At 41.5% G+C, this 25,880-nt stretch overlaps 1 protein-coding gene across 4 annotated transcripts in view; it reads right to left on the reverse strand.

Annotated features, from left to right (window-relative positions):
• Positions 1-25,880, reverse strand: part of EDIL3 (EGF like repeats and discoidin domains 3) — a 412,931-nt gene that overhangs the window by 87,815 nt on the left and 299,236 nt on the right. For all 4 annotated transcript variants that reach the window (XM_053295163.1, XM_053295162.1, XM_053295161.1 and 1 more), the window contains one exon: positions 24,978-25,159. In XM_053295163.1, coding sequence (XP_053151138.1) covers positions 24,978-25,159 — 182 coding nt within the window. The remainder of the gene's footprint in view (positions 1-24,977; positions 25,160-25,880) is intronic.

Below are 25,880 nucleotides of genomic sequence, written 5' to 3' on the forward strand. Positions count from 1 at the left end.
TTTAGCTTTGCTTATCTGTTTTTGTTTCCCATCTGCTCAGGTCTCAGCTTCATAGGCTTATTCTCATCTCCCTGGTGCAGTAGCCTCTTAGGTGAAGCAGTAACCTTTTATGTGGTACAGTATTTCTCTTGAGGAAGAGCAATAGTCCCAACTGTGGTTTGTCAATAGTGAATTCAGACATACAGACTGTGGTTTCATATCCTGGTTTGTTAGCCCCAAACAAATAATTGTCTGTGGGCAGATTTGGGTTCAGAAGTAACACAAAACTTTGGTTTAGCTGAATAAAACATGGAAGTACTTCACACGAGCAGTGTGAAGCGCCATAAGGAGGTTTGCGGGGAGTGCAGGCTTAACCTGCACTCCCCCACATGAGCAGGCAGCTTGCCCTGGGCAGCTGGATTGGCCATCCACACGATTACCAGCTCTGTCAAGGAGCCAGTTGGGGCAGTGGGGATCAGGGGTCTCCCAGCCCCCCAAAGCCCCAGTCTCCAGTCCCCATTGCAGCACACAACCCACCCAAACCGGGCTGGGATCCCTTAGCCTGGTTTCGGTGGGTCGTGAGAACAGACTCACGGTTTCATATAATGTCTGAATCTAGCATTGGGTCCTTTCAATTCTTACTCTCCCATATTATAGCATGTAAACCTTTTGAGTACATTTCAAACGTAATTCGTTTTTTTAAAGTGTGGATCTGCAATCAGGAGTTTTGGAATCACTAAATCAATGCCAGCATTTTATTTAGAAATTGTCCAGTTTATTTTGTCCTGCACATGTCTTCTTTCCATACAAAAGGACCGTCTGTATTAGTCGCTTCTAATATCGGTAGTATGCTCTCAGTGCTTAACAAATAATAAGTCACAACAATGGTGAAGTGAGCAGTAGAGAAACTGCTGCTATTTTTTTCACGCAAAGATAGTATTAGTTATCATTTCTGTCAGCTGCTGGTGACTGTATTCCTCATGACATTTCTTAGTTTTGCATTCTTGTAGCTTTTTAAATCCAGTGCTGGTGAGACAAGTGCAAGAGGAAGAACTCTTCATTATTATTATTTCTTTTTTCGATAAGATGAAGATGAAAACTCCCACACAAATGAAAATGAAGAGCGGGTTCCACATTCAGCCTCTCTTATAAGCCTTCTTGTTACCACAAAAACTGTCAGAGGAAAAAGTTAAGAATTTTCAGACTTCTGCTGGTGATGGGGGTGGGTGGGTGGGTGGTGGACCCAACAAAAATCCTGACAATTGATGGGCCTTATCCAAAGTGAATTAAAGGCATTAAAAAGAAATCTGGTATTTTTTCTTTGCTCAGAAAAGAATGTAAGACAATACATCTCATTAAAAATTGAAAGCACTTTGTTTGGGAATATGTTATAGAGAGTAAGCAGGGGAAGAAGAAAACTTGATGAGTCTCGAGAGGAAGCCCGGCATTGTAATTAGGATTTTTCATCTTCAGCACCTACTGGGTAAAAATATCACAGTGCAGACGACATGACCAACATTATTCAAGATTCAGGCTCAAACTACACATGACTGCAGTTTGAAATCACATGTAGTCTCTCTCTCTCTCTCTCTCTCTCTCTCTCTCTCTCTCTCTCTCTCTCTCTCTCTCTCTCTCTCGTGTTCTAAAGCAACTGCTCAACCTGCAATTTCCAAAAGAAGATTGGCATGGGGGGTGGAGGCAAGGCTTCTTAACCTTTTCTCCTCATCCAGTTTTTCACTTCCAAATCACCTCACGTGCTTTTGATTATATCCCACCTTTTTGCAAAAGTGCTCAAGGTACTATACATGATCCTCCTTGCCACTGTTCCATGAACAACCCTGTAAAGTACATTAAGCTCAAAGAAAGTGACTGGCCCAAAGTCACCCAGTAAGAGATTTCATATTTCCCTTTGTGAGGCTGCCACCACTCTGTGGGCCTCCTTGCCACTTGCTGTCACAGCTCTTCCTTAGCCCATGGCACATGATTTTCATCCCCCCCCTCTATTCTCTATCCACGTTCTCCACACCATGCATGATTTTATAGACCTCTATCATGTGTTGTCTTTTTTCTAAACTAAAAAGCCCCAGGTGTTGTAGCCTTGCCTCATAAGGAAGGTGATCTAGGGCCCTGATCATCTTGGTTGCCCTCTTATGAACCCTTTCCAGTTCTACAATGTCCTTTTTTAGAAGTGGTGACCAAAATTGTACGCGGTATTCCAAGTGTGGCCACACCATAGTTTTGTAGTTTTGTCCCAAGTGGTAGGGAGGTGTTTAGTTTTTGAGCATGACTCACAGGGACTAGTATATACAATTCTATGCCCCTCCCCACAATCACTGTGATAACAAGGGAGATGAACTAATTGCAGCACATTTTGACAGCTGCAAGCCTGAAAGGGCATTGTTTTCTTGTGCACCCCCCCACCACAGCTGTCCATGTATGACTTACACCAGATTCAATGACAAGAAACTGTTGTGACATCAGCAACATAAAAAAGCAGCAGGAAAACAGCCATCCAATCATCCGATAGTTGTAGCAAAATACAACAAGAAAAATATAATATTGGGTGTTGCTGATATTAACAATTTTTCATAAAAATCAAAATGATGAACATAAGAATACAGCCCTGCTGGATCAGGCCCACAGCCTACCTTATTACTAGCAGAGCTTTTATGTTGGCTCCCAGGAGCCCCCTCATTTGTTTGAGTCTCCAGGCTTGGAGAACTCACTCTGTACATGCTCAGGAGCCTCACAACATAGTGAGCTCTCTGTTTATACACATGGGGACAAGAGTGAGCGCTCCGTTTATACACTTAGTGACAGTTGGCCAGTCACCCCAAGATTTGGCTCCTAACAAGCAAATTGTAAAGGGGAGCAGATGGACGCCCTCTCTATTCCTGAGCAGACCCCAGAAGTTAACTAAAAGCAGGTTAACTCTCTGTCAAGGTCACTCTGCACTCAGGGTGAACCGCCTTGTCTTTCCCCTCCTTCCACAAAAAAGGATAACAGTCAGCTAATGTGCCAATTAGCTCAACAGGAAGAATGCAGATAAGGCCTAAGTAGGTAAATTTCCCCCCTCACAAAGGAGGTTGAGCAAGCTACAGGAGCCTAAGAGTTGCACCCATCAAAAGTACTGATTAGATTGCTGGACTTCTCCATTTATGCAGATCCCCCTTCTCAAATCTATACATTCTGTTTTTCATGACAAAAACCTTGGCATTCTTTGGCAATTCCCATATTGTACACTCAGGAAGAAAGACCAGCAACAATAGGATCCCTGCCCGTCCCTCCCAAAACACCTGATAGACAACTAGGCTAAATGGAATTCACCCCCAGGATGTTTTTGGGTATAAGTACCCCCAGTCACATGATCCAGTGTGCTGCCTCATATGCTCCACTTGGGACTCCATCGCTTACTCCATCAGCTTAGTTCAGTTCAACCACCGGACAGGCTAGATCTGGTTCACGGACCAGTTCAGGAGTCTACTCATAAAGGGGAATCTGCTGAGGATTACCTTTAATGAGTAAAGGGGCAGTGGGACTTATTTAATTGGCAGTAAGGGCAGCAGCTTCTCTCGTCCCTGCCGGCCTCCTCCAGAGTAGCCTGGGCCGGCTGTGGCCCAATTCAGGCCTTCTCCAGCCCAGTTTGGGCCTCCACAAGGACTGGATGGCTATTCAGATCTCCCTGCTGCTGCTCCCTCAGACCTTGCTACAGAGTTGCTGTAAAGTGCAAGAGAATGTTTCTAAGCAGGCACAGTTCATGAAAGGAAAAAGATTTCCTGCCCTTGCATTCTTAGCAATTAGCATTGCCAACTCTGAATGAAAATATTCCTGGAGATTTCCCTCCCAATATTTTTCACAATATACAGTCCTTAAATCTCCAGAGTTCTTTTCAACAGATATTTAAAACAGTTATTTTCAATATTTATTTTCTATAGTTCTTTAAAAATAGTTATTTTCCATTGTTATTGCTGCTGATTCCTCAAGAGTTGGCAACCGTATCCCACATTTAATGAAGAACACAGGTGAGGGAGAGAACTTCCCAGTGGGAACCGTGTATATTTATATACTGCTGCTCAACAACAACAAAAACAAATTCACAAAGTGGGACTTGCTGTTGATGATCTAACAATCCAAGACATTTAGCTGTCTGAGGCAAAGGATAATATGACACCCCCTCTCCATCTGTAATTAGATACTTAGCATACCCTCAATGGCCTGCCTGCCTGACATCATCTCAGGCAACCTGGCACAAATCAGCCTGTATTTTGGGGGACAAAGTCTTTCCAAGAGGGGATTGCCCCCAGGTATCCAAGTAAAGCGAATACCTAAACAAAGCAGAACTGGGAAGTGCAGGGAGGTTTACCTACTTCTCTGGCAATCCCACATTAAATTGGAGTGGTGTCAAGCCCTAAAAAGGATAATCAACTATTTTTTTATTTTTTTAAAAAAGACCAACCATGCCTGAATGTTTCACCCCATCCTGGCTTAAAATAAGAGTTTTATAGACATTTGGATGATTTTCCATTATTTCCCATGGGCCATTATATCCATTGGGTGAGACATCAACTCAGGACCAATACATTAAACAATTTGAACTGAGCTGGGACAATGATAGGTTGCATGATTTGATATTTGCTTGCATGATTTGAAATCATAACCTGCATGATTTAATATTTAAGCTGAATGTGTGTACATAAGCCTAGGGTAGATTGGGACTTCTGCTGGTGTACTGATCACCCTGCTGCCCAGTGGAGTCTCTAATTGAGCTGACGGACCTGGTTGCTGAGTTGGCAATGGAGTCACCCAGGTTGTTGGTGGTGGGGGACTTCAATGTTCACTTTGGGACTGGGTTCTTGAGAGCAGCTCATGAGCTCATAGCAGCCATGATGACTGTGGGCCTATTCAAATTGGTCTCTGGACCGACACATGATGCTGGTCACAGACTCAATATTTTGCTCTGATCAGGGTGGTGTTCCATGGGTGGGGACTCCTGTCATCTGCCCATTGTCATGGATGGATCACCATCTGATTAAGGTAGGACCTACAGCCACAACCCACCTCTGCAGGGGTGAAGGACATATTAGATTGGACTGCCCAAGGAGATTATTGGATTCAACAAGATTCCAAGAAGCCTTGGAGGGGTTTAGGGTTGGCTCTGTGAGTAAGTCTGTCAATACTCTAGTGAAAACATGAAATAATGAACTCAATAGAGCAGTAGACACAATCACTCTTTCGCGTCCTCTCCGACCTGCTTTAAAGACAGGCTCATGGTATTCGTATGAACGACAGGAGCTGAAGTGGCAAGGTGGATGACTAGAGCACAAGTGGAGAAAGACTCAGTGCAAGTCTGACTAGACACAAACACAGAGCACATTTGAAGATCTATGCTCTGGCAGTATGGGCAGCAAAGAAGCAGTTCTTTTCTGCCATCATTGCTTCCAGAAATTCACATCCAGCTGAGTTGTCTAGGGTTGTGAGGCGGCTAGTATGTACCACTTCCCCCTTGAATTTGAATTTGGAACCATCGGTTACTCGCTAAGATGTCTTTATGACTTTTTGTGGATACAATTTCTCAGATTTGGGCCAAGCTGGATTCCACAGTTACTGCAGAGTCTACTGTGGAGGTCTCCAGCAACTCCTCTTATGAGATTAGATTATTTTCCACTTGTGACTCCTGAGGAAGTGGACAAACTGCTTCAGACTGTGCGTCCTACAACCTGTTCTCTTGACCCTTGCCCAGCTTGGCTTATCTCATCTGGTATTCATATCATCAGAGAGGTTCTGGTAAATATTATAAATGCTTCTCAGAGGGAAGGCAGGATGCCTACTTGTTTAAGGAAGCTATTATTAGACCACTTTTGAAGAAACCTGCATTGGAGTCCTCGGAGTTAGCTAATTACAGACCTGTTTCTAATCTTCCATGGTTGGGCAAAGCGATTGAGAGGGTGGTGGCCTCTTGGCTCCAAACAATTTTGGAGGAAACTGATTATCTAGACCCATTTCAAACTAGCTTTTGTGTGGGCTATGGGGTTAAGATGGCCTTGGTCGGCCCAATGGATGATCTCCAATTAGACAGAGGGACTGTGACTGTTGATCCTTTTGGATCTCTCTGTGACTTTCGATACCATCAACCATGGTATCCTTCTGGATTGCCTGGGAGAGGTAGGATTGGGTGGAACTGTTTTACAGTGGTTCCATTCCTACCTCTCTGGTAGATTCCAGATGGTGTCGTTTGGAGACTGTTGTTCTGCAAAGCGGGAACTAAAGTGTGGAGTCCCACAAGGCTCCATACTGTCTCCAATGCTCTTTAATATCTGCATGAAACCGCTGGGAGTGATCATCAGGATAATTGGTACAGGGTGTTATTAATAAGCTGATGACACCCAGATCTACTTCTCCATGTCGACCTCATCAGGAAATGGTATATCTTCCCTTGATGCTTACCTGGAGACGGTAATGGGCTGGGTGAGGAATAACAAACTGAGGTTGAATCCAAATATGATGGAGGTTCTGACTGTGTGGGGTTGAGACCCGAGGGATGGTTTAGTTCTGCCTGTTCAGGGTTACACTCGCCCTGAAAGATCAGGTACATAGTTAGGGAGTGTTTCTGGACCCAAAGCTCTCCCTTGTTTCTCAGGTTGAGACAGTGGCCAGGAGCACTTTTTTGCAGCTTCAGCTGATACATCAGCTACATCCATTTCTAGAGGTAAATGACCTTAAAACAGTGGTACATATGCTGCTAATCTCCAGGCTTGACTACTGTAATGCACCCTTCATAGGGCTGCATTTGTATGTAGTCCGAAAACAATTGGTATAGAATGGAGCAGCCAGACTGGTCTCTGGGACAACACGAAGGGATCACATAACACCAATTTTAGAAGTACTACACTTGCTGCCAATATGTTTCCAGGTGAAATATAAAGTGTTGGTTATCACCTATAAAGTTCTTAACAGCTTGGGTCAGTGTTTGGTGGTGACCCATGACTGGGCTTTTTCTGTGGCTCCCTCAGGGCTTTGGAATATGCTCCCCACTGAAATAAGAGCATCTTCTTCTCTATTTGTTTTCAGGAAGGCCCTGAAGAATCACTGGTTTTTGCAGGCATTTAATTAGAATTAAATTTAATAATTTACTTCTCTACAGACCTTGTTTATTGCATAAGTTAAAACATAAAAAGAGCAAACTGCAACAAAGAAGAGATGTTGTGATGTATATACATCAGCTTCAGTGTTCTATATTAAATAATAATTTGTTTTAATAACTTTTATGCTATTGTTCTTATTGTGTTTTGTGGATTTTAATCTGTGACTTTTATATTATTAAATTTTGTACTTCACCTAGAGATGTATATATCAGGTGGTATAAAAATATGATACATAAATTAAAAATAATATCGGATCAGATCTGATAATTTTATCCATGGACAACTACTAGCAGTCTTTTTAAAGATTGTGACCCTAAGTACTCTTAGTTAGAAATAGGTCTATGGAAATTTTAGTATGATTGGACCACAGCTCGCTACTAAAAGCTTAGCTTGTCTAGTAAGCTCAGGTGCAATTTGTTGACTCCTGCCCAATACACTTATAGCTGAGGGGGATTTGAACCCTGTTCTTCCTGGTGTATATCTAATTACAGCACACTGAGGCATTCTTTTCTTCCAAGGGGCCCAAACCAGATTCAAGAATCAATTTGGAGATGGAAAACTAGTAAAGCAGAAAGGCTTAGGGTAAATGGAATTTCCCCCTTTTGAGACTGCAGCCTTTAGGCTGCTTTAGTAAGGAGACAGAAATAGTTGTGGGGTGGGGGGACGAGATGTGATTAACATCATTTGTTGTTTGAACCTTAGATTATGTTCAGAATGTGCAAACCTTAGCCAAAGAATGTTTTTAAACCAAATATAAGAACTCAAATCACTGAGAAAATACAGATTTTTCTCCTGAGAATTCATGAAATTGACTTAAGTTTCTTCAGCTGAAATAATGAATGAATGGGTGGATGGATGAATGAATGAATGAAAATGATCTAAAATACTTGATTATAGCTGCATCACACTCAGTGATGTGTGTGTGTGTGTGTGTGTGTGTGTGTGTATGTTTTGATGTATGGTGGAATGTTTGTTTGTTCCTGATGGTTCTGAGATTAATTTATGATCCAGTCCTGAAGAGTCACACAAATATGCCCTTCTATTACTTCTGGGAGAAAAGAGCATAATCAAGGAAAACAGTGATATGTCTTTTTTTACCAATTCCCTCTCCTTAAAAAAGAAAAGAAGCTAAAAACTATAAAGTGCTTGAAAGCCAAACACGAAGATATGCTTCCTTCAGCCCTAAGACCAATTGCAAAACCAGGGTACAGAGCATGCATTTTCCTGTGTGTGTTTATATTCTTTGTCTCACAAGAACTTGGATGTTTGCTGCTAAATTCTGAAGCTGATGTTCTGGTGAAGGATCCTTTACTTTTCTTCTGCTGCAGACATTTTTTTGAAACTGTTGGTCGCACAATGAACTTTGACAAAGTGGATGAGTTGACAGATGGTTACTCCTTAAGAGCTTCCTTAGCATGTGTTTGAATGAGCACATGTGCTTTTGGGTTTATTTCCCAACCAAGACCTTAAGATAGTCTTTGAAGGCCCTCCTCCAAGTGCCCATACCAAACGAGGTGAAACGGGTGGCTACTAGGGAGAGGGCCTTTTTGGTGATTGCACCTGGTTTATGGAATAGCCTCCTCAGTGAGGTTTTCTTGGCTTCATCACTTTGTTCTTTTAGACACCAGGTGAACACCTTTTTGTTCTCTGAGGATTTCTAAAATTTGATCTGATTTAAACTGATTTTTTAATGTCTTTTTAATTGTCTTGTGTTGTATTTGTATTGTTCCCCTCCCCACCTTCCTGATCTGTTATGATTTAATATGTTGTGTGTTTTTATCTTACGTTTTAATGTTGTGTTGTAAGCCGCCCAGAGAACAATTTGTTATGGGGAGGCTAACAAATAAAGTTTGTTGTTGTTTATATTTGCATAATATTTATCACTTGGCACATTTGCCACTTGCAAGTTTGTTTGTTGAAGTTGACATGGATGCTGCAAATATTTCTTTTTGGGGGGTGGGATGCACATTTAAAAGTGCACAATGTTTTAACTTACTTTTAAACCACTAAGAAATTAAAAGGAAAGAATAAGTAAAAACAGAGTTCTAAAAGTATTGTGTTCTATAGTGATGTATTTTGGTTCCTGATTATTTTATGTTCATTTATTTTGAGTTTTGAAGTGAAGTGGCATGAGCTTAGATTCATGGGTAACTATGGTTAAAAGCTTTAAACAGTAACATAAGGTAACCATAGCATGCCACGAATCAGACATCAAAGGCCAGGTATACACCGGTGTTTATATATATATATATGAAAAGCAACACTGTCTATATAAAAATCTCATAATGGTCATCATGTACCAAATTACATGCTGACCATTACGAATTATGGCTTGAGTCCAAAGAAGTAATTTGTACCCCAGGGGAGAACTATTTATGAAGTTGGGATATAGAACTTCCTTCTACTGAACAGAGAAACTGAATGTTAAACTAAATGGGCTTGTTGTTTTGGATGCAGGAGCTACATGGCAAGAAAAGAAAAGAAAGAGGAAATCTGAGTTCCAACTTCATGTGACCTATACGATCTGTCCCAATCATATTATTTCCAGTGGGAGTAGCATTGCACAACTGCAACTGTGCAATCTTATATATTAATGCATGGGCCTGATTAACATCAAGGCATTTGCTTTGGATGCCCGCAAAAGAGCAGGCGGTCCAAAACCGGCTGTGTTAGCCTGCACTGAATGTCAACCACTGCCTACAAAATTCCCAGAAGGAACAGGAACACGTTTTGGGAGTGTTTCTGGATCTGGGCTTCTCTCTGGTACCTCAGATTGAGGCAGTAACCAGGAGAGCTTTTTATCAGTTCTGGTTCATATGACAGCTGTATCTGTTTCTAGAACTACTCTGCTAACTAAGCAAAGATACATATTTTAAAGTGGCGATTCTCTTATATTTAGCAGGGGAGAACAACTGGCCCTATCCATCCCCAGCACAGCATCCCTCCAGCAGAGGCGTAACTAGGGAAAACGGCGCCCGGGGCAAGCACTGAAATGGCGCCCCCCACCACGCCCCCCCCACCGCCCCCCCAACATACTACATTATACTTAGGTTTTTCCTCACAAGCCCCCGCCGCCGCCGCCAAGCCAGGCCACTGACTGGCTGCCAGGCGCCAGCAAAGCAATGGGGGGGGGGGGCGCAGGCAGCGTGGAAGGGACCGCTCGTGGGGAAGGGGGCACCGACGCGCTCCCTTGACTGCTGCAGCGCTGCTGCACTGAGCAGGAAACATTTGTATTAACAAAAAATTAATTAATTTTTTTTAAAAAAAAATTGGTCATGGCAGCGCCCCCCACGTGACCAGAAAAGATGGCGCCCGGGGCACATGCCCCCCCTGCCCCCCCAATAGTTACGCCTCTGCCCTCCAGTGGCTGTTGCTGGTATCTGCCTTGTGTTTCTTTTCAGATTGTGAGTGTGAGCCCCCTTTGGGGACAGGGGACCATCTTATTTATGTATTATTCATTTTTCTGTGTAAACCGCTTTGTGAACTTTGGTTGAAGAGCAGTATATATTTGTATATTTGTTGTTGTACTAGTAGTAATAGGAGAAGGAGAAGAAGAGAACAATCTTAAATTAGGCTCACAGTTGTTTTTAAAGCAAGGTAGACACCAGCAGCAGCTACTGAAAAAACACTGGTAAACCACCTCAAGATTCAATGACTGGCAGTATACAAATGTAGTTAGTGAATGAATGAATGAATGAATGAATGAATGAAATAGGAAAAAAGCCTACTCCAACTAGCCTCTATGTTTAATTTTTTGTGAGCAAACTACTTGTAATATGTAGGATCTATCTTTTACAATGAATAACCAGGCAAATGTGCACAAGCTTTTTTTATAACTAGCATGAATAGCTAAATAAGTATACAGCAAGTGTGCTAAGCCATGCTGCTGAAATAGCAAGGAAGCCTGATTTAATATGATGTGTCTTGTTTTGTTTTTCTCATTTGATCAAGAAAGAACATAATTTTAGGACCTTTATTTATGACTATGTAAAGATTACTTTAAATATCTCTTTCTAAATGAAATTTGTAATTTTCCATCAGGGATAACTTAAATGGGCTCATTAGACTAAGCTGTAAATTAACGTACTTGCTATAATATGTCCTTAGGGATGTCAGCTTTAATCAGGACTGAAGTGTTGGGAGTTGGATATTCTCTTCAGCTACGGCCAATGCAAAAATAACTTTTCCCCACAGAACAGGTAATATATGTCACTGTTCCGCTCTGATTCCCTGCCATCAGGATATTGAAGTGCTTGTGCTCATAAAACCACAATGAGCAAGAGCTATATTAATAGCTTACATGGAGAAAAAGGAACTACAGCATTATGGGATCAATGTGTGCTCTCTTACTCTGAAACCTTGGAGACCAATGGATTTCCATCCTTGACCTGCAGATCAATGTCTGCTGACAGCTTCAGCAAGAAAGCTTATTTTGCATCCTGCTACTCAGGAACAAATGTTCTATTTTTCTCATGCAGCCAGTGGAGAGTATCTCCATAAAGCAACAATGGAACATAGCAAAAATAGTCTAAGCTAAACATGAAGCTGTGTGTGGTGGGACAGTAGTAATTATATCATCAGCGGCACAATACACTACGGTCATCAGAAACTATAGGCTAGTCCACAACCAGTAATTGAGTAGGACGAATGTCCAACCAAGTTCAGGAGCTGTGTGTGCTCCTGTTCTGCAATTGTATGCAAGCAAAAAGCAATGTAGGAGATGGGGAAAGTGATTGTGTGTAAGGCTTGCGCTGGGTAGGAGGGCTTTTCCTCCTACCTCATTAAACAACTGGGTACAGCTGCTGGGTAGGTGAACTTAGCACGAGCCTCACATACAATCAATTTGCCCACCTCCTACCTCGCTGTTTACTCACACACAATCACAAAATGGGACCAGCTCCCGAACATGAACAATTAATCATCATGTGAACTAACCTTACATCTGCAAGCACACTCTCTTTCAGGATTTAATAGCAGAGATCGTGTTTTGTTGCACATGCAGTGTTCTATATACATACCTGCCACTGCCACTACCACTCCCAATTGTATTTCCAATTATGTTATGCTCCAAATTATATCTCACTATTCAGCATAGCTCCAACCTTTCAGACATTGATCCCCCATGCAGCAATTTTAAAAGATCCACTGGAGGCAGGCTTGTTAAAGTATAGCATATGGGAGGAACCAGGAAGACATTAAGGCAGGGCAATGCCCACTTCCTGCCTAATTGTAGAGGAGAGAGGACACAAACGGAGAGAGCTCTGTGAGCCTGTTTACCTTAAATAAAAAGATAACGTTGGTTTGAAAGATAATCTGTCTGCTATTTGAAGCTAGCCAAACAACCTGAAGCATGGTGGCGGAATCGTAAGACGCAACAGGAAAACAACACACTGTGAGTTATCAGAGAAATGAAAGTTAAAGTACTAGAGTTAAACAAGGAAGGGGAAACATGGAGGGCCTGAGGCCATCAGGGATATTCAGTCTACAAGCCCAGAACTTGGCACAGGCTTGGAAGTCCTGGAAAGCGGAGACTGTGAAAATGAACCTCTTCCTATACTTGTTTGGAGGTGGGACATATGTGAGACATTGTGCAAACATTCCCCAAACACTGCAGACCCTGGCTACAATAATGGGCTGTTTTAATGCTCACTGCAACCCCAGAAAGAATGAAACAGCAGAAAAATACAGCTTTTTAAATCAAGCAACAGAGGAAAGCATTGAGGAGAGTACTCCACTATTCTAAAGATCCTAGCAGACAGTTGCCATTTCGGAGTGATTAAAAACTCATTGATTAGGGACAGGATTGTGTGTGGAATCCGGGACACCTTGGTGAAAGAGAGAGTGTTGAGAAAAGTGGACTTGACTTCAGAGAAACATCTGGAAATATGCAGGGCATCAAAGTTATCCAAGGACAGGGTTAGAGCCCTGGAAAGGCAAACTGTGGGACCTGTTCATACATTCATCAGGAAAGGGTGGGGGGGGGATAAATAAAGCTAACAGAGGAAAACCACAGTGCAAATGCTAAGGTTTTGTGGGTTGTTGTTTTTTGCGAGGGGTGGGGTGGTGGACATGCAAGGCAAAAAGAGAAGTGCCCAGCTTGGCGGCAGGGTGGAGGGAGCCACAACTGAGACACTTTGCATCTCAGTGTTTCTCAACACACACAAAAAGCCCACACCTGGAGTGCACACTATAAATATGGGAAGTGACAGTGAATGTGAAGACGTACTATGGTATCAGATGAAGTGGTAAATACAGTGCAGGACAATAAAAAGGAACAGCAAAAAGAAAGATTTGCAAGCATGCTTCTAGGGGATAAAATTATTCAATTCCAATTAGATTGGGGAGCCACATAAAATATTATCTTAATACATCTGGTGAATCCTGGCATTTCACTGGAGGAGACTAGTCAGTTGTTAACAATGTACAACCACACTACCATGAAATCAGTTGGGAAATGTAAACTCGAAATTCAGAATCCAAAAACAAAAGAAATACGGGCTAGAGTTTGTGGTTGTAGATGAGACTGCAGTACCCCTGATGAGTGGTAGGGCAGCTCAAGCAATGAATCTGATTAAGGTACAATACCAGAACATACTGAAAATAAACAGTGGAGTGACTGAAGAGCCAAGAGAGGGTGGAAACTGGAACCGAGAAAGGATTCAAAAGGGATTTAGAATCCCCAAATCCCTAGAATCAAATTACAAATTCAAAGGCGGCGGGAAGGGGGGGAATGGACAGCTAGATGGAGTTTATAAAATGATGATTGATGACAGTGTACCTCCAGTTAAGATATCAAAGAGGAAAGTATGCATGCCTTTAATACAGCCTCTGAAAGAAGAGCCGCAAAGCTTGCAGAGGCAGGGCATCACATAACCAGTGGAGAAAAGAACAGATTGGATAAGCAATATGGTGGTGATTAGAAAACCATCAGAGAAAATGAAGATATGCATAGACCCCAAACCTTTGAATAAAGCCCTGGAAAGAAGCCATTTCCCCCTCCCCACTGTTGAAGATATATTGCCAGACCTATATAAAGCAAGGCTCTTTTCTGACTGTGATAAACAATGGATTCTGGCATATTAAGCTGGATGAAGAACTCAGTTATTTGACAAGGTCTGCCCCTTGGCAGATACCGCTGGCTGAGGATGCCAATGGGTATCAGCCCAGCCCCTGAAGTGTTTCAAAACAGGCTGACCCAAGCTTTGGAGGGACTGTCAGGAATTCAGACAATAGCTGATGATGTGCTAATTGTAGGAGAGGATGATAGTCTAAGGCAAACTCAGCAGGATCATGATCAGAAACTAATGGCATTCCTGAAAAAATGCAGACAAAAGAATATAAAATTGAACAGGGACAAACTCAGACTGAGGGTCACTGACATACCATATATTGGACATTCAAAGCATTTGAGGATAAACCTAGAAAAAGTGTGAGCTATTAGAGGCATGCCAAGGCCCCAGGATGTCAAAAAAGTTCAGCGCATCCTTGGGAAGACCAATTATTTGTTTATGTTTTGCAAGCACCTTTCTGAGGCAGTTGACACACTGAGACACACTATGGGAGTGGACACAGCACCAAGAGGCTACTTTCCAGGAGGCCAAACAGATGATTGCAACATTTTGAAGTACTACAGCCCCCAGGAGCCTCTGATTCTTCGGTGTGATGCATCGGATACAGGTCTGAGGACTTCCATGCTACAAGGGGGACAGCCTTGCAAGCAAAGCCTTGTCTGAAACAGAGAAGGGCTATGTCCAAATGGAAAAGGAACTGATTAAGCTTCATCAGTACACACATGGGAGCACTGTAGGGATGTGCACGGAGCGTTTTGTGCACATCCGGGGCAGTGGAGAGTGAGCACTTTAAAAGGAGTAAGGCAGGTCTTACCTACCCCTCCGTTGCAGCTCTACTGTCCCCCACTGCCCCAGAGCAGTGCTGTTTGTATGAAGCAGCTGGGCTCTCTGTTTGCTGACTGCATTTGCTTAGGAACTGGAAATTCCCTCTTCCCAGCAGGAAATGGTTTCTGAGCATGTGCAGCAACACTGAGCACTCAAGATGGCATCCACACATACTCGGAGTGTTATTCCAATGGGGATTCTGGGGGGGAAATGGCAGCTGCTAATGGGATGAAGAATTTAGTCACCCCCCAAATAATCTATTTCCCAGTCTCTCTGTCTTCCAGCTCTGCCTAGACCTGCCCAGCATCTCCCCCTAAACTCAAGTCTCAATACATTGGGATTCATATCTCCAGCCAGCGTGCCTATGACTCAGTGGTGACAACTGGATATTCTTGCCTAGTTGTGTACTAACACAGGTGCTTTCCAGACGGCAGCTTAAAATTGCTTGACTATGTATAGGCTTGGTGTGTTGTAAGATCTGGATTTTGACACTGTCTTGCATACGGGAATAGCAAGGTGCCATTTGTACAGCCACAGGCTGTATTCAGATCTTATCTTGACATTTCAGGTTTAAAGGGCTCTATGCGCATTACAAAATAGTAGCTGATTTTTGTTTTGTTTTGAGAAGAGTTTGCTGGCTTGCTGGGTTTACTCAGAAATAAACGATTTAGTTCAATGGACTTCCTCCCAAGTAAGAGCAGATGGGATTGTAGCTGTAGAAGTATATTTTGCACAGAAGCAGATTATTTGTTACTTTTTTTTTGCAAGAGCCCAATGCTCTTGTGCAAATCCCAGAACAGGGCCAGAGGAAGAGCAGCCACTGATTAAGGACAGCTGCCCATTTCAACCTGCCACTCGTTATGAGGGTCAGAAGGTCCTGCTTGCCTCCCTGGTGGCCACATTAGCAGCTGCTGTGTGCAAGGCTTGTTTGGAGAACACGCCAGTGGCAAACTCCTCCAGAGCCTTCTTGAAGCTGGTGCCCATTCGCAAATTCACTGGGGGAGGGGATTCACTGAGGAGAGAGAAAGTCGTCAGTCATCTGCGACTCCTCCTCCTCTTCTCTCTCTCTCTTGTTCTCTCTTGTGGGGGGAAGTGCTGTAAAATCTGAAGGTGGTTTCAAAACTTTAGGGTTAACTGTGGGATTTTACACCACTTCCTCCTTTGTAGTCTGGAAAGCACCACAGAACTGATGCTGATGGACAAGAGAGGTGCAGAGTGTACAGATTAGTTAAGCATCAGTGCACAGCTTGTGTTCAACTTCCATGCTGATTTGTCAGGATACCGAGTCAATCTAAATAGGCTACTACAATTCCAAATAATACCCTCCCAAATGAAATGCACCCACATATATTCCAAATGAAAGGTTGTATATTTAAAGGAATGTCACATTTTTGACATAGACGTTCTTCACAGATCCTTCCTTTATTGCATCCTTATCTCAGAGGAAACATTAGATAAAACTCACATTAGCCAAGTTAGAATAAAAATGGTAGAGATAACAGCACTAATTCATAGGTGATAGTGCTAAAGGAAAAGCTGGGTTTCCTACATAGACTGAGTGGCAAATTTGATCATATTTAACTGGTAGTTATTAAAATAAAAAGATATCGTTACTATTACCCACATCTCAGTTAAAGCAGTATTTCTCTATATTCCTAATGAAGCAGCAAGTGCTTAACATGGATTTTATTTTATTAATTCCGTAAATCTATAACGAGTACTTTAAAATTAGATATGACTCAGCTTGTCTTTAATTTACTTTTAATTCCATAACCACTAACCCTTTAAATTGCAAGCCTTTTACAAGCATTGTTGTTCCATTACTAATTATATGCTGGATATATGTATAAATTTAGAATAGGAATTTCAATATTCAGCTCATTGAAAGACTACAGGAAAGAAACAGATTGCCAATTGGTGTGTCTCATTGACCTGAAAGATTAGGAAGGAAACTTCACTCATCACACAATATACAAACTACTCAAATCATTCATTTGTTGAATAGTTGCTGAAGAAATCATACAAAGTAATAATGGTCATGCAGGTAAAATAGGGGTCTGTATGTGTAATTACACTTCAGGGCAACTTTGCCCATTATAACTTATTTTCTTTTGGAAATTATATCCAAAGCTATAATACATTATAAGCTATATTTCAAAGGGTCACAGAATGACAAATTAATCCTCATTCTGCAGGGAAAAAATTATATAGCTTATATTTCTTATGAATATTATGTTTTAAACATTTACTCTCAAATGCTGTGTTCCACAGTCATACAGACCCAACCATTTAATATGAAGCTAATAAGCAGGTAATCCCATTTCTTGTGAATATAAGAAACATCTTGCTGAATCACACAATGTCCAACTAGCCTATCATACCACTTCCACCATTATGCTTCTGGGATTCAAAAGCAGGGCATAAAGGTGATAGCCTTTCCCTGTTACTATCTTTAATATTTGGTACACAAGAGAATCATGGCTCACATCCTAACTAATAAAGTGGAAGCACCTCAGAAAGATGTGCCTGGACTGTGGAGAACTTTCTTAGCTGTGTAGGACAGAGGAAGGAAGGTGATTTTCTCTTAACCCTGTCTCCCCGCCAAAATGCCCTGCATCACCTGAAAATATGTCCCCGAGAGCTGTGCAGCCCTCGGGACATATTTTCAGGTGGTACAGAGCATTTTCAGGGCAATCAGGGACTGAAGAAAATTCCCTACATTCTCTGTGCTCTGCACTGTGGTACTCTGAGAGCCTTCCACAGCATAGGCACATCTTTCTGGCACTCTTCCACTTCCTTAGTTAGGAGGTCAGTCACTGTCTCTGTGCATGGATGCTCCATTTAGCTATCCTGGCTAACAGCTATTAGCAGACCTATCCTCTATCCACTTTTTCCAGTCCTTTTCTTAAGCCACCTCAGTTAGTGGCCATAATTTTATGGCGAGAATTATGATTTATTTATTTTTTTAGGATTCCTTTATTGTGTTAGTCCTGAACATAGTGTCAACTATTCTCACTGAATGGTCCCAAGTTCTAGTATTATTATGAACTCTTCCCCATTTCATTCTACTTTTATAGATCTTGATCATGTTTGCCCTCCCTCCTTGGTAGTTTTTTTAATCTAGACTCAAGGCCCAACTGTTTTAGCCTTTTTTTCATATAGAGATGCTCCAGCTTTTGATCAGTTGCCATTTTCTGTATCTTTTCCAATGCTATGTTATCTGTTTTGAGTGACTAAGATGTGAGTTAGTTATTCCTTGCAGCTATGTATTCTATCATCTTTGCCATCGGTTACAAAAAGATGCTTATGTCTCCGGTGGGAAGAAGATGACCTTCATCACTGTACAAGCATTCAATGCTTGACTGTTGAGAACATCTCATCTACCTTTTTGTTTTCAGAGTAGCAAAGAATTGAATATTCTCTAAAAGGGTAAAATGGCTTATAATAAGAGCCATATAACTCTAGGGAGCTTAGATTCATCTGATGTACTATCAAGACACAACATTGTTAAAAATAGGCACAAGAATAAAGTCATTAGCAGCAGTTCTAAAGTTAAAATGATGTACTGTAAAACCTATTATTGCCCAAGTGAACTGAATAAAGGAACAGAAGAAGCAGACAAAACAGTGCCTATACCTTTGATATGTAGCTGTGTAGACTAAGGAATTTGGGGAGTTTCAGCTGGAAGCTGTTAGGAAAACAGCATCTGATGACATTCTCTCTCATGCACCATTATCAAAGGTACAGCATGCTTCCATCTGATCACCCATTAAAAAAATGAACTCATACCCATCCTTTCCTTTTTCACACAAACAGCACACATCCATATAAATAACAGATATTTCCAAAGCAAAGAATGAGTCAATAGCATCAATCACACTTTATGCAAAACCTTTTAATGCCAGTTGAATATCTGAAGCTGAGTTATCTTCATTTATAACATATTAAAATGTTAATATTTAAGGCTAATGCTGATTCTCAGTCTAAAATAGCACTTGATCATGGCAGGGTGACTGCATAGCAATGGGTGACTCATTCTGGTGCTGTGGAAAGGGATCAAACAACACACTAAAGGAGCAGCATTCTGAAAACTTACTAATAGTGTGAAGAAGCAACACTGTTGAGTACAAATGAATCAAGTAACAAAGGACACATATTTAATGCACCCCACAAACAGTGCTTCCGAGGATGAAGACCACAGGATGTGTATTTTATTATGAGGGAAAAGAATCCCAAGTATATGCATCATCCAGTTTTAATGGGTCACAACTCTACTATACCAAAAGCAGCTTTTGTCAAACTGTCAACACTGATAAAGACCACCTTTCATCTAATCCCACATGCTTCAGTGCCACAGATATGCAGAAGATATTTGCAGAATCATAGTGTATTTGCTTCTTATTTACCTGATGCTCAATGGTGTCTAAAAATTACTTCTTTTTGTTTAATGTCTGTAACAAAAGGTATTTCTTATGGATAGAGGAGAATCCTGAAACATCTCAGTGCAACAGTCGAAAGGATGAAAACACTGTAGCTTTCTGAAAACTGGGTCTAAATGAAACTACTTGGGCATCCTTATGTAGTGATTAATTTTCTGATTCTTGGAAGAGCTCTTAGCAAACTAATGCCCTAGCCAAATATATGTAACTAGCTGACCTGGCACAGAGCATCTGCGCCCCTAGTTCTCCTTGTCTCCCCCCACCATCCCTTCAGCCATTCTCCAGCCCCAGTTTGTTCCCCCCTCCCTTCAGCCCAAGTTGGTTCTCCCCACCCCACCGCCCCTTCAGCCCCAGTTTGTTCTCCCTGGCCGGCCTGGCCGCTGCTTCCTCTCCCCGCCTGGTGGTTGGTCTGGCCATCACTTTCTCTCGCTGGTCACTCGCCTTCCTCACCCCCTCTCCTTGCTTGAGAAATCTTGCGAGAGCTGCCATGCATGGGATTAACACCCTATAAGTTTTTAAAATCCTGCACATTAAAAAAACATAGCATATCAAGAGGTTTCTAACCTTACTTTCTCACAGACAAGCTAGTTTTCTGTGTGTAGGAATCTCTTTCCATAGAAACATTCAATTGTGTGAACCCTCATTGTCAGTTTGAAGAGACAAGTGGGTAGAGTTTTATTATTTCAGGCCTTTTAAATTTTAAAATTTTGATCTAATTTTAATTGATTTAAACAATGTCTTAAATTGTTCTGTATTGTATTTTTATTTTGTATTCCCCCCCCCCTCCTTTTTTAGCCTACTTTCCAGTAGGCTTATGAGATCACCCAGCATCCTGTGTGTGTGTCCGGGTGTCCGTCCGGGTGTCCCCCACTACCAACTTTGTAACGCCTGGACCAATGTGAACCAAATTTGGTACAGTTGTAGGGACACATAGGGACACCTCGATGGCATAGTTTGTGATGATGTCATCCACCTCAATCCAAGATGGTGGATGCATGAACATTTGAGGCTCAAGTGGGGTAACTTGTGGACTGTCTAATTGATTTGAACCAAATTACGTACAGTTGTAGTGAGTGACACACAGGACACCTTAGTGGTGTAGCTGTGAGGATGTTATCCACCCTGATTCAAGATGGCAGAAGCATAAACCTTTGAGTGCAAGTGAGCTAACTTGTGAACCGCTTAACCAATTTGAACCAAATCTGTTACAGCTGTAGGGACACATAGGGACGCCTCAACGGCGAAGATTGTGGCAATGTCATCCACCCCAGTTCAAGATGGTGGACACGTAAACTTTTGAGGTGCAAATGCACTAACTTGTGGACAGTCTAATCAATTTGAACAAAATTTTCTACAGCTTAATGGACACATAGGAATACCCCAATGGTGTAGTTTGTGATAATGTCACCAACTCCAATCTTAGATGGTGGATGCATAAACTTTTGAGGCGCAAGTGCACTAACTTGAGGACTTTCTAACCGATTAGAACCAAATTTGGAACAGCTGTAGTAAGTGACATACAGGGACAACTCAATGGTGCAGTTTGTAATGATGACATCCACCCAGATCCAAAATGGTGGACACATGAACATTTGAGGCACAAGAAATCTAACTTGTGGACCTCGATTTGCACCAAATTTAGTCCAAATGTAGAGACAGTGAAAGGGAAGTAGGCTGATTAGTTCTTACTAGAACTACTTGTATGATCTGTTATGATTTAATGTGTTGTGTGTTATCTCATGTTTTAATGTTCTGTTATAAACTGCCCAGAGAACAATTTGTTATGGGGCAGCTAAAAATTATTATTATACTATTTACACACAGTCTACCAGATGTTATTGACTGGATTTGGTACTTTAATTTTTGGGCCCTTTCCAAGCCTCTAGGATGAATAAAGAAAAATTAAAGATAACATTGAAGTATTCGTGCTTTCCCAAGTAGTATGGTCTTCTGTAGTTGATGTGTTGTAATTTTATTAATGCCCAAGGTGTCAAGATGGTGTTCAAATTATTTTGGTACTGCACCAAGGGCACCAACAACTAGTGGCACTACTATTGTTTTCTTTTTCCAAAGCCGCTCAGTTTCAATCTGAAGGTCCTTGAGAAGATTATTTTCTCCAATTGTTTTTCGTCAACTCATCTATCTCTTGGGATTGCAATATCAATTATCAGAACCCGATTCTTCTCTATGATTGTCAGATCAGGCATATTGTGCGCTAAATGCCTATCCAATTCTTGCTTGCTAGCAATTTGTTATTCTTGCAAAGGTTCCAGTGGATCATTGCAGCAACTTTGTTATGTCTTTCCTTATAATCAGTTTGCATGATTTTCTTACAACATACAAGGTACTCAAGCGTCTAATCAGCTTCCTTGCATAATCAACAATTTTTTATGGGGCAGCAAACAAATTATTATTGTTTATTATTATTATTGTTTACATAGTCAGACAGGTGTTATTGACTGGTTTGTTTTATCCAGACATCGAGTCCTTCCCAAGGACCTGAGATAGCTGAAGTTGTTGCTGTTATTATTATAGCTATCGTCGCAGAATATAGGTTATTCCCAGTAAAGCTACTTTTTGTAATTGGCTGATGGTGATTTCTGTGGCCCCTATGGTGTTGAGGTGCTCTTCAAGGTGTTTTGGAATTGCACCTAGGGTGCCAATTACCACTGAGATTATTTTGGTCTTCCTTGGCCACAGCCTTTCAATTTCAATTTGTAGATCTTTGTATTTTGTGATTTTTTCCTATTTCGTTTTCTTCTATTCTGCTATCCCCTGGTATTTCTGTGTTGATTATTTTAACTTGTTTTTCTTTCTTCTCAACTACAGTTATATCTGGTGTATTGTGTGGCAGATGTTTGTCTGTTTGTAGTCAGAAGTCCCATAATATTTTTGCATCTTCATTTTCTACCACTTTTTCAATTTTATGGTCCCACCAATCTTTGGCTACAGGTAGCTTGTATTTTACTACCTTGTCATGCCTTTGTTTGTAGTCAGTCTGTGCGATCTTTTTACAACAGCTGATTAGGTGGTCCACTGTTTCATCTGTTTCTTTACAAAGGTGTCACTTGCTGTTTGTTGTTGATTTTTCTACTTTTGCTCTTATTGCATTTGTTCTTAGCGCTTGTTCTTGTGCAGCCAGTATTAAAACCTCTGTTTCTTTCTTCAAGTTGCCATTCTTAAGCCATTGCCAGGCTGCTGCTGCTGCTGCTGCTGCTTCTTCTTCTTCTTCTTCTTCTTCTTCTTCTTCTTCTTCTTCTTCTTCTTCTTCTTCTTCTTCTTCTTCTTCTTCTTCTTCTTCTTCTTATCATCATCATCATCATCATCATCATCATCATAGGAAGTGGCCATATACTGAGTCAGTCCATTGGTCTATCTAGCTCAGTACTGTCTTCACAGACTGGCAGTGGCTTCTTCAAGGTTGCAGGCAGGAATCTCTCTCAGCCCTATCTTGGAGAAGCCAGGGTGGGAACTTGAAAAGAAATACCAACAATTTTAAAAGAGGTGTTGGTATGACCTCTGTTGAAAAAGCCCTCACTTGGCTCTTGCAGTTTTGATAATTATTAGGGCTGGACTATTGGAAGCCCCAGTGGTGTCATTCCCTCCCCCACCAGAGATCTGCTCTGGGAGGCATTCCCGATCTTGTTCTCAGCTTCTCCTGTATGACTCCTCACCGTCTCCATGGATGCCAGTGCTGGGTTGGGATTTAAAGAATCCCCATCCCCACCGTACTAGTTGGGGGCAATTGCCCCATGAATGCCTGCCTCCCTATGGTGGGGAGAGGGAATGCCACTATCAGGAGTTTCAGTACTCCTGATAGAAGAGACATAATAATTATAGAGCGATTTCTAATGCCCCATTTTTGGGCAAGGTAACTGAGCACCAGTTGGACGGGCCTTTACAGCTGCTGCCCCGATGCTTTGGAACACGCTCCCTGCTGAAATAAGAGCCTCCACATCTCTGGCAATTTTTAAAAAAATCTTTAAAGACACATTTGTTTACCCAGGCTTTTAATTAAATACCATTTTAATAGTTTTAACATTATTTTAAAATATTGTTTTAAGGTTCTAAATTGTTGCAATGTTTTAACTTTTTGTTGTCATTTATTTTAACCAATGTTTTTATTTCTCTGTTGTCATTTGTCTGTTTTAATTAATGTTTTATCTTTTCTGGTTTTTGTTGTAAACCACCCAGAGACGTAGCTTTTGGGCGGTATAAAAATATGTTAAATAAATATGTTAAATAAATAAATAAATTATAGATGAGATCATAGATGCTTGTTCTTCTGGACCTCTCGACAACTTTAGATACCATCAACCATGGTATCTTTCTCAGCTGCCATTTAGCCCTATGGCCATAAGTTAAACTGATGGCTTGCTGAGAATGAGAGATGAGTTCCCTGAATGGGAGCTAATGAATGGAGATCTCCCTCCCTTGCCTTTGGGATGTGACACACTTCAGCTAGTCAATTCTCTTCAGCTAGTGAATAAGCAGAGAATTTGTGCTGTATCCGTTATTCATTTAAAGAGAATGAGAGAGAGAGAGAACCTTAGGAAACATAGGAAACTGCCATATACTAAGTCAGACCATTGGTCTATCTAGCTCAGTATTGTCTTCACAGACTGGCAGCAGCTTCTCCAAGGTTGCAGGCAGGAATCTCTCTCAGCCCTATCTTGGAGATGCCAGGGAGGGAACTTGAAACCTTCTGCTCTTCAGATTACCTTAATTCTAATCTGGAGTTAAAACTGAGTACTTTTAGACACACGGCTAAAAAAACTGGCCCTCTAATGCAGGATTAAGAACTTGCTTCTAGGAACTGTGCTGTTTTTAAAGGAATCTGTTTCCTCTGCCTGTATATTTGTAAGCAGGCAGATATTAAAAGGGCACCATATGCCTCTTGCACTCTCTCACATCTACAGGAAAATGAGCCCTAGTGCTACTCCTGGACAACTTGGTACTTGAAGAAGCAGTTGATGCTTAACATTAGCAGTGGGGCATGATTGCCATTTCCACATAGCTAGACCCCATCCCTCTCTTGTAATTGTTAAACAACATCAGGTGAATCACATGGGAAGCTAAAAGACTGTCTTTCTTAATGTTGCTCTCAGTAGTGGTTGCAGCTTATATAAATAGCATCTTGTAGAACCAGTTTTGAGCCAAACTCCTACTGAGTCATATGGGAGCCTATTTACTTTTTGCTCGTGACATGTAAAAAAATTGCTGATTAGCAGCTGTTCCTATTACATCACTAATGTAATATAAGGCAGTGTAAATGTTACACATCTTTGTAAACCTATAGTTATGCTCAGAGGATTTTTGTATATATGATATGGTTTTTTTGCTAAGATCTGTAGGCTGAAAGACCTATAATTCTTATAGTAACAACTCATCATAGGTCTAGGCCTAAATTAAAGTTGCAAATAAGAATCCTAATTATAATTTGCATTCATCTTCAACAGTTTAATAAATGACTTTGGCAACAGTCTGGGAGATTCTCCCCACCCAACATCTCCATCTGTTACCTGAATCCATGGCCATCTGTCATTTTCTGCTGCTGTCCAAGCATTTACAAGACCCTTCTTGTTAAGTCGTGCATAGTAGGGATACCATTTCTGGAGCCCAAAAAGAGCTCTATGGGTAGATGAAGCAGTAATTTGTTGGTTTGAGATTATTCCTCCTTCAATTCCCAATGGCCCAGAACATTCTGTGGATAAAAACAAACAGAAACAATTATGAGATCCAGAGCACCTGAAACTTAGATTAGTAGCCGTGACTTCTAAGTCACCACCAGTTTGAGGAAGAGTGTTGGAAAAGATTTAGCAATACAGGAAGAACAATTGTACATCGTCTCAAAAAATAACAAAAGAGAGGTAAGCTGAGTTAGTGACCATGCTCCTGCTGTGTTCTTTCCTATGTTCCTAACTTTTCTCTTTGACATGGGTAGAAGTCTGAGAGCACATTGCATACAGTATAATTGTTTTTTTGCAGGCATCACTTGGGAGTGATTCTATGGCATAATTGACCCTTGGATCAAGAACTACATATAGACTAGGGCTCCAAACTGACTCTTGTTGAAGACATTTTGTGGCCTTGGATGCTCATTGACTACAAAGTGCTCCGGGATCCACATCCCCATCTGCATCAAACAGATAAATGCAGTGCAGTGAGAGTCTTCTAAGTATCAGGGAAATGGTCTCTGAGTTCATAGAACATAGAGACATAGGGAACTGCTTTATACTGAGTCAGACATCTTGCTCAGTATTGTCTAAACGGACATGCAGTGGCTCTCCAAGATTTCAGACAGGTGTTTCTCGCAGCCCTACCTGGAGGTGCCAGGGAGTTAACCTGGGACTTTCTGCATGCAAGCCGAAGCTCTACCACTGAGCTACAGCCTCATCCCCAAGGGGAATATCATGCAGCAGACA

The sequence above is a fragment of the Hemicordylus capensis genome, chromosome 2 (assembly GCF_027244095.1).
Source record: "Hemicordylus capensis ecotype Gifberg chromosome 2, rHemCap1.1.pri, whole genome shotgun sequence".
Taxonomy (NCBI): domain Eukaryota; kingdom Metazoa; phylum Chordata; class Lepidosauria; order Squamata; family Cordylidae; genus Hemicordylus; species Hemicordylus capensis.